At 28.0% G+C, this 15,976-nt stretch overlaps 1 protein-coding gene across 1 annotated transcript; it reads right to left on the reverse strand.

The window, feature by feature from the left end:
• Positions 1-341: 341 nt before the first annotated feature.
• Positions 342-1,228, reverse strand: LOC133797350 (auxin-responsive protein SAUR76). Its single transcript, XM_062235228.1, has one exon. It carries the CDS (start codon positions 1,104-1,106, stop codon positions 729-731), a length of 378 nt encoding a protein of 125 aa, XP_062091212.1. The 5' UTR covers positions 1,107-1,228; the 3' UTR covers positions 342-728.
• Positions 1,229-15,976: the final 14,748 nt, after the last annotated feature.

Here is a 15,976-nt window from a genome sequence, read left to right on the forward strand (position 1 = left end):
GTTCCCGGCCCCAATAATCTTGCAGTAATCTTATGAGCATTAGTATTTGTCTCTCAGTTCGTTGGATCCTAAAATAAAAAAAAGGTCCAGTAGGACCTTGGATATGAACATCTAATGAGTACTACTGTACTACAACTTGTATAAAGCTCAACTTTTTACAAGTTGAGAAATGGACATTACTACCATTTTATAAGCACACTATATGATACTCGTATTTTGTTTTTGCAAATATAATAATTTAACCCATTATTTCAATTTTGAAAAAGGAAAAAGGAAAAAAAAAAAAGCACAAATAAAAATAAAAGCAGAGTTTATATATAATATGCTCAGTAGAACCGAAGTAACAAAACATCAAGTATTTAATTAATCTTAAGAATAATGAACAAATAAGAACAATGAAAGTACAGAGACATTTTCCACATCATCAGCTGACCACAGGTGATCATGAAAATCAAGGTCTAACCCTAACCGTCCGATCGATCACTCAAACGCTCTTCTCATTTTTCTTTTTCTCTATACTCTCTCTCTCATATCCTATATTTTACCATTATTGAACTCTGAACAAATAATGTACAACTTTTACAGAGCCGTCCGGACCATTATTCCGCATTGTTATTTTCTACCCAATCATACAGAATTACTCATGCATACACATATATTTATATATATATAAAGTTTTTATATCATTCATTGTTTTTTTTTCATTTTGAAAATTGAGAATATTATTCTCAGCAAGCGTAAAACTCAACGAGTTCATCCAACGACTCGGGCTGTGGATCAGCGTTCTCGAGCATCCAAAGCAAGTGTTCGAACAAAACGACTTCGCAGGCCACGTTGACTGTGTCGATGTCGCCGGAATCGTCAGCGGCCGCTGCGGACCTCCCGACGAGCTCCCGGAAGAGCGGGTGGTCGATGACCTCCGAACCGACAAGGTAGCGTCGCCGCGATTTTCCGACATAAACTGGGTGGAGATCTCTGGAGATTGTACTCGTGCAGGAATCGTCCGCAACTGAGTTCACGCTACTCGTACGGCTCTGCTTGTTGCCGCTGAACGAGTTCAATTTCTTCAGCACAGACTTGATCTTCGTCAACTTTCCTTTCGCCATCTCTGTTCAGGAATGTTCAAACAAACAACCAACGATTTTCCCGAGAAAATGCGAGTGTGAAAACGAGAGAGAATTTTTTTTTCGATTTTGTTTGTTTGATTGGGGAGGGTTTGGATAGGAGATAGAAGGTTCGCTTATAAAGGAGGGAACGAGGGGCATAATGGTAATTTCAAATTAAATGCAGTTACAGGGCTATGGGGCCCAATCAAAGGGTATTTAAGATAAATTTTGAGCCGAAACCAGCTACCTGGTGTTCGGCTTTCGGACATTATTTTTATTTACAGAAAAGTCCTCTTATTTCTATGTAAAATGACGTATACACCCCTGCAATCGACCTTTATCAGGATTTTTCGTGTGGCTTGTAATAAGCATCTTCTGCAGTCGTAATTTTTGCAACAAATTTTGTATTCTTGTGCTTTTCAAGATTTGCATAATCTTTCTAGTTTTTTCACTTCGTGATAATCTGAATACTGAGAGCAAAAAACTTTAAAAAAACAAAAACTGCTAAATGCAGAAGAAAAAAAATTCTTGGAAGAAACCATTCAATCATAATTCAATACTTGTTTTCTAGTGTGTACTAGAGAATAGAATAATAGTTAGGGTACTTTGGTTTTTAAAGGTAAGTGGTAAAAATATTATTATTATATCAGTTACATTCTCAATGACTTTATTTTTGTGATAATTTGTTATCTAAGCCATATATTCTCACACCAACTATAGATTTTCTGTTTTTATTTTCAAAAATAGTTTTATTTAATTTTGAATGTGATAATAATAACAACTAGAAACTATAAAGTTGTTGGTCTCCTTAGACTTGATAAATTCCTCTCCAAACACAAATAGAGTATATAATATTTATATTTTTTTAATTTGAAAAAAAAAAAAAAAAACTGTTGGTGAAAGGGACTGGCATGTGCAGGAGTATAGCCAAGGTCTTCAATCTATTATCCGACTTCAATATATAGTCAAATGTTTTTATTATTTTGTATGAAAACATTTTTATTAATTTTTTTATTTTGATAGAAGATTTTTTAAATTTATATAATTAGGAGACTATATTTATTTATATTTATAAATGACAAGGTGCCTCCCCTCCTCCCAGAATCTGGACCAACCAGTGCTAACTACCATTTTTTTTTAATATTCAGGGGAATTTTTTTATTCCAAAAAAATAAGGAAATTTTGTCGTTTGCTATGTCTATGTATGTAGGTGTGTTTGTTATTGTAACACTTTCAACTAATGAATTAGTTAAGTACTATACTAATTTTTTCTTTATAAATATTTTAAAAATATATAATTTATTACTATTATTCGGTATGGTGGACATGCCCAATACTTCTATGTAAATATATATATATATATATATATGATTCTGCTCCATTAATCTCAAATTAACACTATTTTTTAAATTTTCCTAAAGGAACAATTGGAATGCTTAATTCAAGATTTAGAAGCCCTAAATTATAATTATATTACAGAGATATTTGTCGCGAAAATATCTAAATTATTATATTTGTAACACTTAAGTACTTAAGTTATTTGTTTTGTGGCGAAAGTATTTTTCGTCTATGTTTTGGTACAGTCGTCTGTTTCGTCATTAAGTCAGCTTACGTGGCATGAAATTTACTTTATAATTTAGGTATTTTTACTACAAATATCTTTTAAATTGGATACTTTCACTGCAAGCATCTCTTAAATTGGATATTTTCGTTGCAAAAATTTCTTTAACGGGGTATTTTCGCCTACATGACAAACTTAATAGTGAGAATTAACGACTTTACCAAACTTACCAAAATATAAAAAAAAATGTTTTTTCGCCATAAAAAAATAATTCAAGTGCTTAAGTACTTCAAACGAAATAACTTAAATACTTTCATTGTAAATATTTATATATTATATCATGTAGTAATGGTTATTACTTACCAAATTAGACACATGACAAGGTGATTTTTGCTTCCAATAGTAATGACTGTAGTATGCTATTATTGTTAAATAATATATACAAGAATGTGCTAAACATATACAAATCAATATGAAGTAAGAAATTGTAAGCTATGTAAATGGCCTTTTTTTAATTAGAAAAATGCTATATTATATTTCTTTTATCAAAATTTCCAACATGTTTACATAATATAGATGTGTTTCTTTTTCCAAATGAGCATTCGTCTTTTTTACATATGAACAGAGAAAACAGAACAGGTGAGTTCAAAAAAGAAATATTTTCTCTCTTTTTCAAAACAAGATAAGTGAACTAATTATTAATGAAAACAATATGGGTAAAAATTCACAAAATATGGATGATCAATATGCTGCTGACGATATATGATAATATAAAATTATATTAATTTTTGTGATAAACAATAGGAGAAACTTTTGGGAGGTTAGTAAAAGAGGAAAACAAAATGTTGATAAAGACACATGGCGGCTGAGTACCAAATGCATGTGAACAACACATGGACTTAACTTGTCAGAACTATTAATCTGATCAATAAACTCAACAACATTCACTATACTCCCATACATACGTACATACTTCTTCTCTCTCATACATTTCAATTTCATCATACAAAATTTATGATGACCAATATTTATTATTATTTTTATACACCGGAAATGGATATATATGATCTGACCCATATGGGTATACATACGTACATTTTAAATGTATGTTTACAATTTAAACTTTTGTGAAGGACTAGAGAGCTACCACGTACTAGCTGTTGCCTGTTGGGCAGTTTCGCACTTTGAACCAGTAAAGCCTACATTTTATGTAATATAACTATATTCATATATAATAGTAATTTTGTTTACACGGATTATGATCTTATCTCATAATTCTCAGATGTCTATACATATGATCATTTTTTATAAGATTTACTTTAACATCTATTGGTAGGGCTCTCAGTGTTTCACGACCCGTGAATAATTTTCAGCATGATTTTTTTATAATTGTATATATTATAGCTATTTAGAGCATTCTGCAAATTTTTAGAAAATTCTGAATATTTTACAGTACTGAAAACTAAGTTTAAACATGTTGTTTTTCACACGCATAAAAAAAATTAGTTACGCATGCAACAACATGTTTGAACCTAGTTTTCAGTACTATAAACTATTCAGAATTTTCTAAAAATCACGTCGATGCTCTAAATAGCTACAATATACACAGTCATAAAAAAAAATCGCACCGAAAACTGTTCAAAGATCGAGAACACTGAGAGCCTCACCGGTAGGGCTTAAAGTAAAGCCCCTATAAGAGAATTGTCCTATATATATTTATAGGACAATTTTTCTATAGGGGCTTTACTTTAAGCCCTACCGGTAGGGCTCTCAATATTTTTCAATCCATGAACAGTTTTCGGCGCGATTTTTTTTATGACCGTGTATATTGTAGCTATTTAGAGCATCTTGCAAATTTTCAGAAAATTCCGAATAGTTTACAGTACCAAAAACTAGGTTCAAACATGTTGTTTTCCACGTGCATAAAAAAAAATTAGTCACACGTGCAACAACATGTTTGAACTTAGTTTTCGGTACTGTAAACTATTCGGAATTTTCTGAAAATTTGCAGAATGCTCTAAATAGCTACAATATACACGGTCATGAAAAAAAATCGCGCAGAAAACTGTTCACAGATCGAGAACACTGAGAGTCCCACCGGTAGGGCTTAAAGTGAAGTCCCTATAGTGGAATTCCCCTATATTTATATATTTGTGACTTTTGAGTTCAAGCATGTTATTGGTGTTGTGTGGGGTTAGATTTGGTAGGAATTAGTTTGTCAAAATTAAGTTATTTAATAAATTTATTTTTAATGATATGCATGTTTTTATGTTTTTAAATGGGTCATATTTTTTTAGCTTGATTTAACTATAATCCTAAATCTTTCAAACATTTGAGTTTTACGTTCTTTTATTCTGAACTTTCTTTAACTCACTACTACAAAAACATGTTTTTATGACATTTTGGTAGGGCACTCACCTAGATGGGAGCCCTACAAACAGCTCATGGGCTTTTTAAGACACTCATTAGGAGTCCTTAAAGAATTTATTTGAGGACACACGGTGTGAGCCCTAAAATCTGATGTGTGTCATAAAAGTTTGAATTTTTTTTAACAAAAGTTCCTGGACTTTTCAGGACACTCATTGAGAGTCTTTAAAGAATTTCATTTAGGACATGCAGTGCGAGCCCTAAAAACTTATGTGTGTCCTAAAAGTTTGAATAATTTTTTTTAACAAAAGTTTTATTATTATTTATTAAAAAAACAAAAAAAATCACCCCTGCCCCTTTTTCTCTCTCTCCTTCTCCTCGGATCTCTCCCTCTCTCTCTCCTTGCGTTGTCTCTGCCAGGACTGAACAGCCGCCCTCTCGTCGCCGGCCACCGCCACACGCCAGACCATTCGATGTGCCGTCCCTCGAAACCCCCAACCCCCGAAGATCGACACCTCCCACGCGACCTAAGGCCCTCAACGGGGCACTCGAAGTTCTGTCGTTCATGGGTTTCTCTCAAACTTTTCTAGCACTTTTCGGCCACCACGAGCTGAACCACCACCACCACCGTACTCCTTGCTTCTTGGGCTTCAAAACCCACTAAAAAAATCAGACTCAATGGTCACTAAAGTTGGAAGTCAATGCTCGTCGGAATCCATGGTGATTTCCAAACCTTCAAACGTACGTAGATCCGAGCTTTTTTGAGTCATTTCAAACTAAACCACCGCCACCACGACATTTCCCTTGGCTTGGGAATTAAATCCCAGTAGTTCTTTTTCCGAACCACTACCTTTGAATGGTGGCGCTGTCGCCGTCGCCGAACACCACTGTGCTTTGGGCTTCAAAACCCACCAATTAATTTTTTTTAAATAAAAAATCAAACTTTTTAAGATTCGCAATGCGAGCCCTAAAAAACTTTAGTTTTTAAAGCTCTCAAATAGAAAATTCGCGTAAGCGAGTCCTAAAAAGCATTTTTTGTAGTAGTCACTCTACTTTCATACCATACCCAATATCCATACACTCAACAATAGAGATAGAAAGAAAACTGTAGTATAGTGTACACTATATGTGGTTTTTGATTAACAATATACTTAACCTATACAACCATATTTAAAATAATGAGATCGAGAGTGAATCTTCTAGCTTATAGGTTAGATAGATAGCTTTGCCTATATATTATCCATTATTTAACATTATAGTTTATTAATATATATCCTTATTAAAAAAAATTCCTAAATGATTGGAATATTAATCAAACGCCGAACACAATCTTGTCACGATATAACAAGTATTTTTGTGTGTATATATATATCCATGATTACAGCATATGGATATGATTAACGTTCTTGTCCACTACTTTTTCATAGAGAAAAAAAAAACAAAGATAATGTGCTTAGTCCATAATTAATAGAAATTAAGACAAAAACAAATATATAAATAAGGAAAAAACATGCATGGGTTAGCTTGGGTTCCAGAGCTGCAAAATAAAGATTCTTCATGTCCTACATATACACATATATATATATATATATTGTTTTCTTTAAAAGTGAGAATTGAATAATGATCAAATTTTTGCCCCAAATCAATGAACACAAATCTAATTAGGATTTAATGCAGATTTTAGCTATGCATTGGAGACAGAATCAATTTATTTGCAGAAAATACGTATCAATAATAGAACAATTCAACATACATATATTTATTATATGTTTGCAGTTAATGTAACATTTTATTTGTTCTTATTAATTATTTTGTTGTCTTAAATAAACAAAATTAATGAAATTAATACGAGTGGACAAAAAATGTCTTTGAAGAAACATACTATGATTCGACAATATCAAAATTAATGTCCTCATTATCCAAAAATTTATGGGCCCAAAATTAATCTGCTTACCATGTGCGCTTAGAAGTTCGTTATAAGATTACCATGTTCTTAGGCATGTGCCTCAGCTCAGGGCTATATAAGATCAATTATGTCAGCTGATCAAACGGCTTTTTTTTAAGTGGTCAGCCAATTTTATACTATTATTCAATGTAAGATAATAATCAGTAATGACAAAAGCCAAACGAAAAATCAATGTTAGAATTAAAAAACAATTTGAGTTAGGTTAAATGACATAATTCCCTTGTCAATCAACTAACATTATTAAGCAAACCACACAAGAGATGAAAAAAACATTGCCACTAGTGAACATGCAACGGTTTTCCAAAACCAAAAGAGCAAATATTCATTCTATATATTTTTGTTTATATAATATATATATATACATCTCATGTTTCAAAAGTAAAATAAAATTTAATTTAATTATGCAATTAGAATGTATATATATTAAAAAAAAGTTAACTCAACTCTCTTATTAATTTAAGATAATTTTATTTTATCCAATATATTATAAATAAGAATAAAAAATATTATAACTTAATTTATATCCAATTTTTTTTTTATAATTTATTATCAATAAATAATCAAATGGCTCATTTAAAAAATAAAAAAATAAAACTCAATACACTTATAGTCTATTATACTGACATGTACTCGGAAAGAGAATATAATAAAGTAGGATTTTGGATTTTTTTTCTTTTTAAAAAAAGAAACAGTGCAACATTTTTTATTATGTAATTTTTATTTTATGTACTTAAATTAAATTTTATTATATTGTGAACTTGTTTTGATATACTTAGTCTTCTACTAATTAATAATTATTGTAACAAAATGTATCTCATTATAGAAATTTTGTTCGTACTCATAAATTAAAGAAAATTTCTAAGGAGTACTATTGGTGCCTAACACCACAAGAATGTGTCATATTGTTATTGGTATAATCTAATATCAAATCTCACGTATTTAAATTTAATAAATATTATAAGGTATTGTTAACCAACTAATGAGAACTACCTTATAACTTATGCATTGTTAGGTTCCTTAATAGCAACATTCATATATTAGAAATGATAAACAAGGATGAAAGCCTAGAGTAGTAGAGTTGGTATTTGTATTTGTATTTTGCTGGTTATAACTTGTGGGCCAGGAATAGATGCTGCAATTGCTAAAGGGCCCAATTATATGATTCCAATCATTCGAACGAGCTATTATAGGTACACCTAGGCTTGTGGAATGAATGAGCGGTATTGTTGTAGATTTTATTTATTATTTATTTATTTTTACATTTTCACTATTAACATTTTTTTTTTCCTTAGGTTACTTTTTGTCTCTTCTCTCATTAATTGTTATATTATTTTTAGAAATATTTGTAGCTAAAATACTCAAACTTACAACTTATTAACACTTAAATACCCAAATTGATTTTTTGGTGGCAAAAGTACCAAAACGTTAAATTTACTTGCAATTAGAGATACACAATGTTAAAGTTGACTGGTCAAAGGACACGTGGCACTACATGATTAGTCCACATTGTTATTATTCTTAAAATAATTTTCAATTTAACAAAAAATAAAATTTACATTTTTTTCAAAAAAACATTGAAACTTTTTTTTAATTTAAGATTACGTATCAAAAATACATTTTTTAAATTTAATTTTTTATTGTTAATATCCTCAAATTTTTTTATTTATTATTATTATTATTAAAATCTTCCTATTTATCATTTTTTCTACTTTATTTCAATTAAAAATTAGTTAATTTTGTTTAAAATCCAAGCAATAATTTAAGATTAAATACTTTTTTTACTTAATCTTAAATTGATTAAAAGCAACAAATTTGTTTTTTTTTTGAAAAAAATGAGAAAAAGATTATTTTTTGTTACTTTTAAATTGAAAAACAATAAATTTGATTTTTTTTTTAAAAAATGAAAAATATAAAATGATATATTTTTTTAAAAATTATTTAAAATAATAATAATGTGGACCAATCATGTGTTGCCACGTGTCATTTGACCGGTCAACTTTAACATTAAATACTGTGTACCTCTAATTGCAAGTAAATTTCATGTTTTGGTACTTTTGCCACCAAAAATTCAATTTGGGTATTTAAGAGTTAGTAAGTTGTAAGTTTGGGTATTTTAGCCGCAAATATCCCTTTATAAAATTGATTGTTTGATTTTAGTCTCTACTTTTTCTAAGAGATCTTTGTATATTGTAATGGGTTAAGGTCTTTGTTAGTGAATATAGCTAGCAAGTTTATTCTCCAATTTTTCTAAAGAATCATTATTTCATGTATGAAGTTTGGTCAATAAAACTGATCATAGATTAGTTATGCATGCACTAAAGGTAGATGGTGAACTTAAATGGACGAATGATTTTTCATCTTTTTTATTGGATGTATTACACTGTTATTGTCAATGAAATTTAAAAAAAAAACATCAGCAACATTTACCAGAATGGTCGGATATATGATTTTTTGTTTTTGTTTTTGTTTTTTTATTCTTAGAACCAACGTTATCAATTCAATACAATCACAACTATTCATTAGAGTTCTCGTGTATTACTTTAAGAAAGTGATGAGACGTGTGTTGTTTCTAGTCATCGTGTGGAACTATAAACCCATTGTAAATCAATTTAAGTGTAATGTTATTAAATATTGCTTTTGTTATTTTTTAACATTTGCATTGGCCAAACTTCTCAGCTGGTGTTGTAGTCACTGGTGGGTTTGGTTGAAGATTGTGGGACAAGTCGTTTATTATAAACATGTTGCTTAGACTTTATAACCTTGTAAGGACTAAAGATATAGCTGGCAAAATTATAGAAAATTTGGTAATATTTTCCTTACACCAACCCAACTCTCTAGAAATAAAAAAGAAAAATTCATTTTGATTTCCTTACTACGTGGGGCACATAAAATGACCAATAATAATCTCAATACACAAATTAAAAATTAGCTACACTTTTCATCGATAAGTAGAAAAGTCAAGAGCAAACAAAATAGTTGTCAAAAATCACTAGCGCCTTCATCATAGCTCTCGCCTATGATCAATTGGAACCATCGTTTGCCTAGGTTCGTTGAAGGACAGGACTTGGGATCGTTTGCCTTGGTTCGTTTTAGCAAATGACTTGGGGTTAGTTTTGCATTGTTTTCGTAATTTTTTGTTTTTAAAATTTTGTTTTTAGTAATGAAAACAGAAAATTATTTTTGTAGTTTTCAAAAAATAAAAGTTGTTTGGTTAATGTTTTCTAAAAATAATTTTTTTAGTTTTTTTTAATTTTAAATAAAAAATTAACAAATATATTTACAAAGAGAAAAATATTTTAAAATTTTGTAATAAATAATGAGATAAAATAATTTGAAAGAAAAAATAATGAAAAATAAGAAGTGAGAAAGTTAGGAAAAAAAAATTGAGAACAACAGAAAACAACTTTTTGTTATTCTAAAATTTTTTCTGTTTTTTGTAACTTTGTTTTTAAAAATTATTTTTTGAAAATAATGCCAAACACCCCAATTTATTTTCAAAAATAAATTTTTAACTTTTAAAAACATAAAACAACTTTTTAGTTAAGGTATCCCTCTTGGTCTTTCGTTTTTTTTTTTTTTTTTTATTAATGTATGTCTTCATTTTACTTGTATGAATATTTGTATACCACATATAACTATATTAAAAAGCCCAATATCACCTTTTTTTTCTTGGAAAAATTACACACATTATCATATATCTCAAAAAAATTTGAAATATATCGTTAATGTCAAATATACGGTATAACTTTTGATATAGGATATTTTAAGACATGTATCCATATAAATATGCATATGACATTCTATAGTACTGCAAGTATAATATCATCTATATGACTATATACTTACCCATTTGTGAGTGAATATATATAGCTAGTTATAGCCTATAGGGAGTGAAATTAAATTCTTTAAATAATACTAAAAGATAAATAATTATTGAAATAATAATAAGTTGTTACAAATTACTAATATTGTTCCAGGAATACTATTGGAACTATAAATAACTATTAAAATTATAAAACTAGTTTGGTAAATTTTTATTATAATTATGTTAAGTAAATTTATAAGTTATTTATGCAAATATTATTTACACAAATATATTTTTATTTGTAAATTAGTTATGTAAAATTTTGTTACAAAAATCAGTTTTTTCTATACGAATTAATTTGTAAATGTTGTTTACAAATTTGTAAAAGTAGTTTACTTATTGTAATAGTTTTGTTACTACTTATCACAATTTGTAACTAACTTTTTTACTTTTTAATGATTTTTAGTTACTGTTGGTAACAATTTTGTTATTGATTGTAATAGTTTTGTTACTACCTGTTTCACTTATAAGTTATATTTTTACTTTGTAACTATATCATTTGTTAAAAATTTAGTTGTTCTAGCATCTATCATTTTTTGTAAATTTTAGTTACAAAAATTGAATATTTTAGCTATAAAATTAATTATGTAAATCATTGTTACAAACATGTTACCAAAAATAAAAGTGTGTTGCCATGTGGGCTTGGGTGACGTATTTAACAATAGATCATTCATTTGTTAGCATTATAATTGGGTGCCGTGTATTTGTAATTAGTTTCACTTGTGTACATTTAGACTTTTTTTGTTAACTCACCCTATGTATGCAAATTTCCCTTTTTTCTTTGGATGAGAGCTTTAATATCATTTTTGACCCAAAATATAAGGTTTTTTTTTCTTTTTCAAATAACTAACTTATATATATTATTTTTATGATTTTTTTTAATATATAGTTATCGAATATCATATCAAATATATATCAAAATTTATAAAAGTAAAAATAAAAATCATATAATACATATTTGTCAATAGAAATAAATTCTGTAAATTATTTGTACTTTTTAATTTGGAAAAAGTAAATTTTGCGCTAGGCCAATTCTTCTAATAAAGTTTGGGCTAGGCCCAAATTTTTCTTTGGCCCGACTCATTGTCAAATTCATCGTTTAAAAAGCAATGAGAATTTTACACTTTTTATTGTTCTCTCTCAAATTGTGTTTAAAAAAACACACAACGCAAGCTCAATTTTGGTCTAAGGGATACTTATTTAGTTACGATTTTATTATATATTTTTTAAAATAGAAAAATACAAGACGCTAAATTTTAGATACCAAAATAAAGTACTGCTGTTCGTAGGCCATATAATTAAAATAGTCTTTTCCTATTGGCCTTTTACCTTAAAACAAAAAACAAAAAAACAAAACAAAACGTTTCAATGGTTTGATTCTTATTCGTATCTTCTCATTGAGTAACTAACATAGGTTGTGTTTGGTAAATTTTTTGAAAGTATGAAAATGGTGTTTTCAAAATTTGGTAAATTTTAATTAAAATTTAAAAAAATTATAAATAAGTTTAAAAAAACTTTAACTTACCAAACATGTTTTTCGGTAATGTTATCAAAAAATTTATTATTTAATCAAAAAACTATTTAAAAATTTTATACCGAACAGGGCCATAGTTGTTTATTTTATTTTTATCTAATTTTCACAAAAGATTATTTAGTTTGATTTCAAAAACATGACTTTTACACTTTTTAACTTCTATATATATCATAGTTCAAAGTCATAATAAGACACACATATTGATAATAGATTTTCTAATTAAATATGTTAATATTTTTATTTAGTTATCTATGATATATTATCATTCTATAACCATTATAATACTGTAATTAAGCCATTTAATTGTTATTTTAAATATTTGTGGTTTGGATACTAATATGATAATTTTGTGAATTGTTTAATTTACTTATATTATTCAATTTCGTTAATAGTAGTATTTTGGATGTATAGATTAAGAGCATTTTAATGGAATGTCAAATTTTTTATGCATTGCTAAAATATAGTATACTTAAAAAAAAATATTTCAATAATTTGCTAAAAATTGTATCAAATTTAGTATAAAAAATAGCATGATCTAAATTTGAATCAATAAAAAATCACCATTTTATTTACTATTTTGCGATCTATTATTATCTTTTGTATCAAATTTATTATTAACACTAATGGTAGACATTTTGATAATAAAAAAATTTATTATTTCAATAAATATTAAATGATTTTGAAGATTCCTTTTTACATCAATTTATATTTACTAGATATAAGCAACGTGCAATATACACGCTTGCTTAGTTTTATTTATAGAATTTATTAATTATTTTTATTAAATTTATATTAATGTTATATAAATTTTGAAATAAATATTTTATTTTAATTAAATAATTTATTTATTTTTGTTTAAGTTTATGTTTGTTCTAGTTTTTAAATTTAGGAATGACAACAAGAGATTATATATTATATGTTTATGCAATATTAAATATTATACGTGTATTTTAAATTTAAGTTTCTGGCTAGTTTTTTTAAAAAAAAATCAATTTGTTAGTAATTCACATTAGATTATATTATATATTTCATATGATATTATTCTAATAAGTGAGTTTAAGTTTAATTAAATTTTATTTAAGTTATAAAATGTATGATTTTATTATTTTTAAATAATTATTGTTGTAAAATATCTAAAAAAATATTTTATTTTAATTTGTTTAATCATTTATTATTTTTAAATAATTATTATTGTAAAATATCTCAAAAATATCATATTTTAATTTGTTTAATTATTTATTATTTTTAAATAATTATCATAGTAAAATATCTCAAAAATATCCTATCTTAATTTTTTTAATTATTTATTTTATTTAAGTTTAAAAGATGTTTATAAACTACCGTTAAATATAAGAATATTCTGTTAGATATAAGAATATTCCGTTAAAGTTAACATTAAAAAAATAAAAAACCGTTAAAACCAATAATTTCCGTTATCTACACACTTTTTATATATAATAGATATGATCGCTGAGCTAAATATATATATATATAATTTAGTATTATATTTGCATTTTGCTTTGGAGATAGTCTAACATTTTAATTTTTAGAAAATAATTAATAGTCTGTATATATGTGTAATGCCCCAGAATCCCTAATGCGGTTTATGATGGATTAGCTTATACATGATCTTTATTTATTTTCATGTATATCTAATATTAAACAAATTAATACGAGATAGCCTAAAACATGTTTCTAAAATTGAATTCAAAGATAAACAAATAATAGAATACTTACAATATACGCAGCGGAATTAAGAGTCATTTCTTCAGTTTCTCTAACTCTTGTATCCTTTCTGTCGCAGAGTATTATCAAGAAACTGAACCGGTCTTCTATTTTCTTCACAATCTTCCAATGTATCCTTAGAACCACCTAGACTAGTGTGGGCAATTCTCAATACATGAGATAGATATAGAGAGAATAAGAGAAAATAACAAAGTGGCTTAGAAAATGACTTGTGTTTAGAGAGAATATAAAACTATAAGAAAATCTTACTTGTGATTTATCAAACTTATGTTTTGACTTCTCTCTAAGCACTCATTTTATAGACTCAATTAGGTCATTTTATTTAATTAAAAAAATCAATAAACTAACAGCCATTTTGAAGCCCTAGGTCGAAATTATCATGGGCTATAGGCCCGTGAAATTTCCCATTTGATTATTGTTATCCAATAAATTAGCATTTGTGACGTGGCAAATAATCTCTTGACACGTGGCTGACACCTGGAGCGTCTGCTAGAGTATCGACCAGGAGACACGCCAGAAGCAGGACAGACCTGTTTTACCACGACCAGACTGGTCGGTGGTTCCGCTGGCAAAGCAACATTTATGGAAAGATCTTATGTATCCCGAATTTATTTCATGCAATCTTCTGAATATCCCATGATTCAGGGGATAATATCTGTAACAATATTGGGCAACCCTCCATGAGCCTATAAAAAGCAGGGGATGGCTCATGGGAAGGGACCTTTTGGGGGGAGCCCGGAAATCATAGAAATATAGAAATTATCTGTGAAAACTAGTATTGTTTATGAGGAGTGTTGAAACTCATTGAGCCCAAGCTCTCTGATCACACTTTTGTTCCCATATCAATATCATTCTAAGTGGGCGTAGGTCATTACCAGATTCTGGGGCCGAACCACTATAAATTACTGTGTTTTCTTTACTTTTGTCATTACGTTATTATCTATACATATTCGTCTATATCATTCATATTTTGACTCCGTGTCAGTTGGCTAAATCGAGGGTCAACAATTATAAGCCCATTGGACTTAAAATCAAGGTCTGTATTATATTCTATTGATTTAATTAATTAAATAATTATTTAAATCCTTTATCAAATTAATTATTTATAATTTGAACCTTGATTTAAACTTATTTATTAATTTAGATACCAATTTATCTTAATTAATAAATCTGCCATAATTTCTATTTTCTTCTCAAAATTACACAACTGTGTGAAACTATCCAAAATTGACCTGGTCAACTTTGATAATTCTAATTGATAATTAAATCAATTAATTGAGACTATCTAGATGATTTTATCCAAGGTACAATGGGGACTATGGGCCTATGAAATCAAGCTCCATTAAGTTATCATAAATCTAACAAATAAATTTACTAACTTATTAATTCCTCGTGACTCCACTATAGACTTGGAATTGCACTCTTGAATTCATAGAACGCTCTACAACAAATATAGATACGATATTAATTATCCACTGTTACAACCATAATTGTCACTCAATCTTCTATAGACGGTCTACAATGAGATAGGACTAAAATATCGTTTTACCTTTCATTGTATTTTATCCTTAAAACACTTAGTTCCTTGTAAATAATATTTTAGTAAACTAATTTAATTACTGAAATGAGATCTCTATCATTTAACACCTTGAACCAAACGAAAAGGAAACCATCGTTTCACTTCTTCATCAGAAGTTATAGATGTTCATATCTATGATTAACACTCCCACTCAATTATACTACCGAGTTCCCAAAATGTAAGTATGGGCTAGTCCGTAGGGTAAGCTGGTAACGAACAAGTCAAAGAACTCAAATAATACAATCAGTTAGA

The sequence above is a fragment of the Humulus lupulus genome, chromosome 8 (assembly GCF_963169125.1).
Source record: "Humulus lupulus chromosome 8, drHumLupu1.1, whole genome shotgun sequence".
Taxonomy (NCBI): Eukaryota; Viridiplantae; Streptophyta; class Magnoliopsida; order Rosales; family Cannabaceae; genus Humulus; species Humulus lupulus.

What these genes read in the sequence shown, in the direction of transcription:
- LOC133797350 (XM_062235228.1), bottom strand. Translation starts at nt 1,106, where the DNA reads ATGGCGAAAGGAAAGTTGACGAAGATCAAGTCTGTGCTGAAGAAATTG.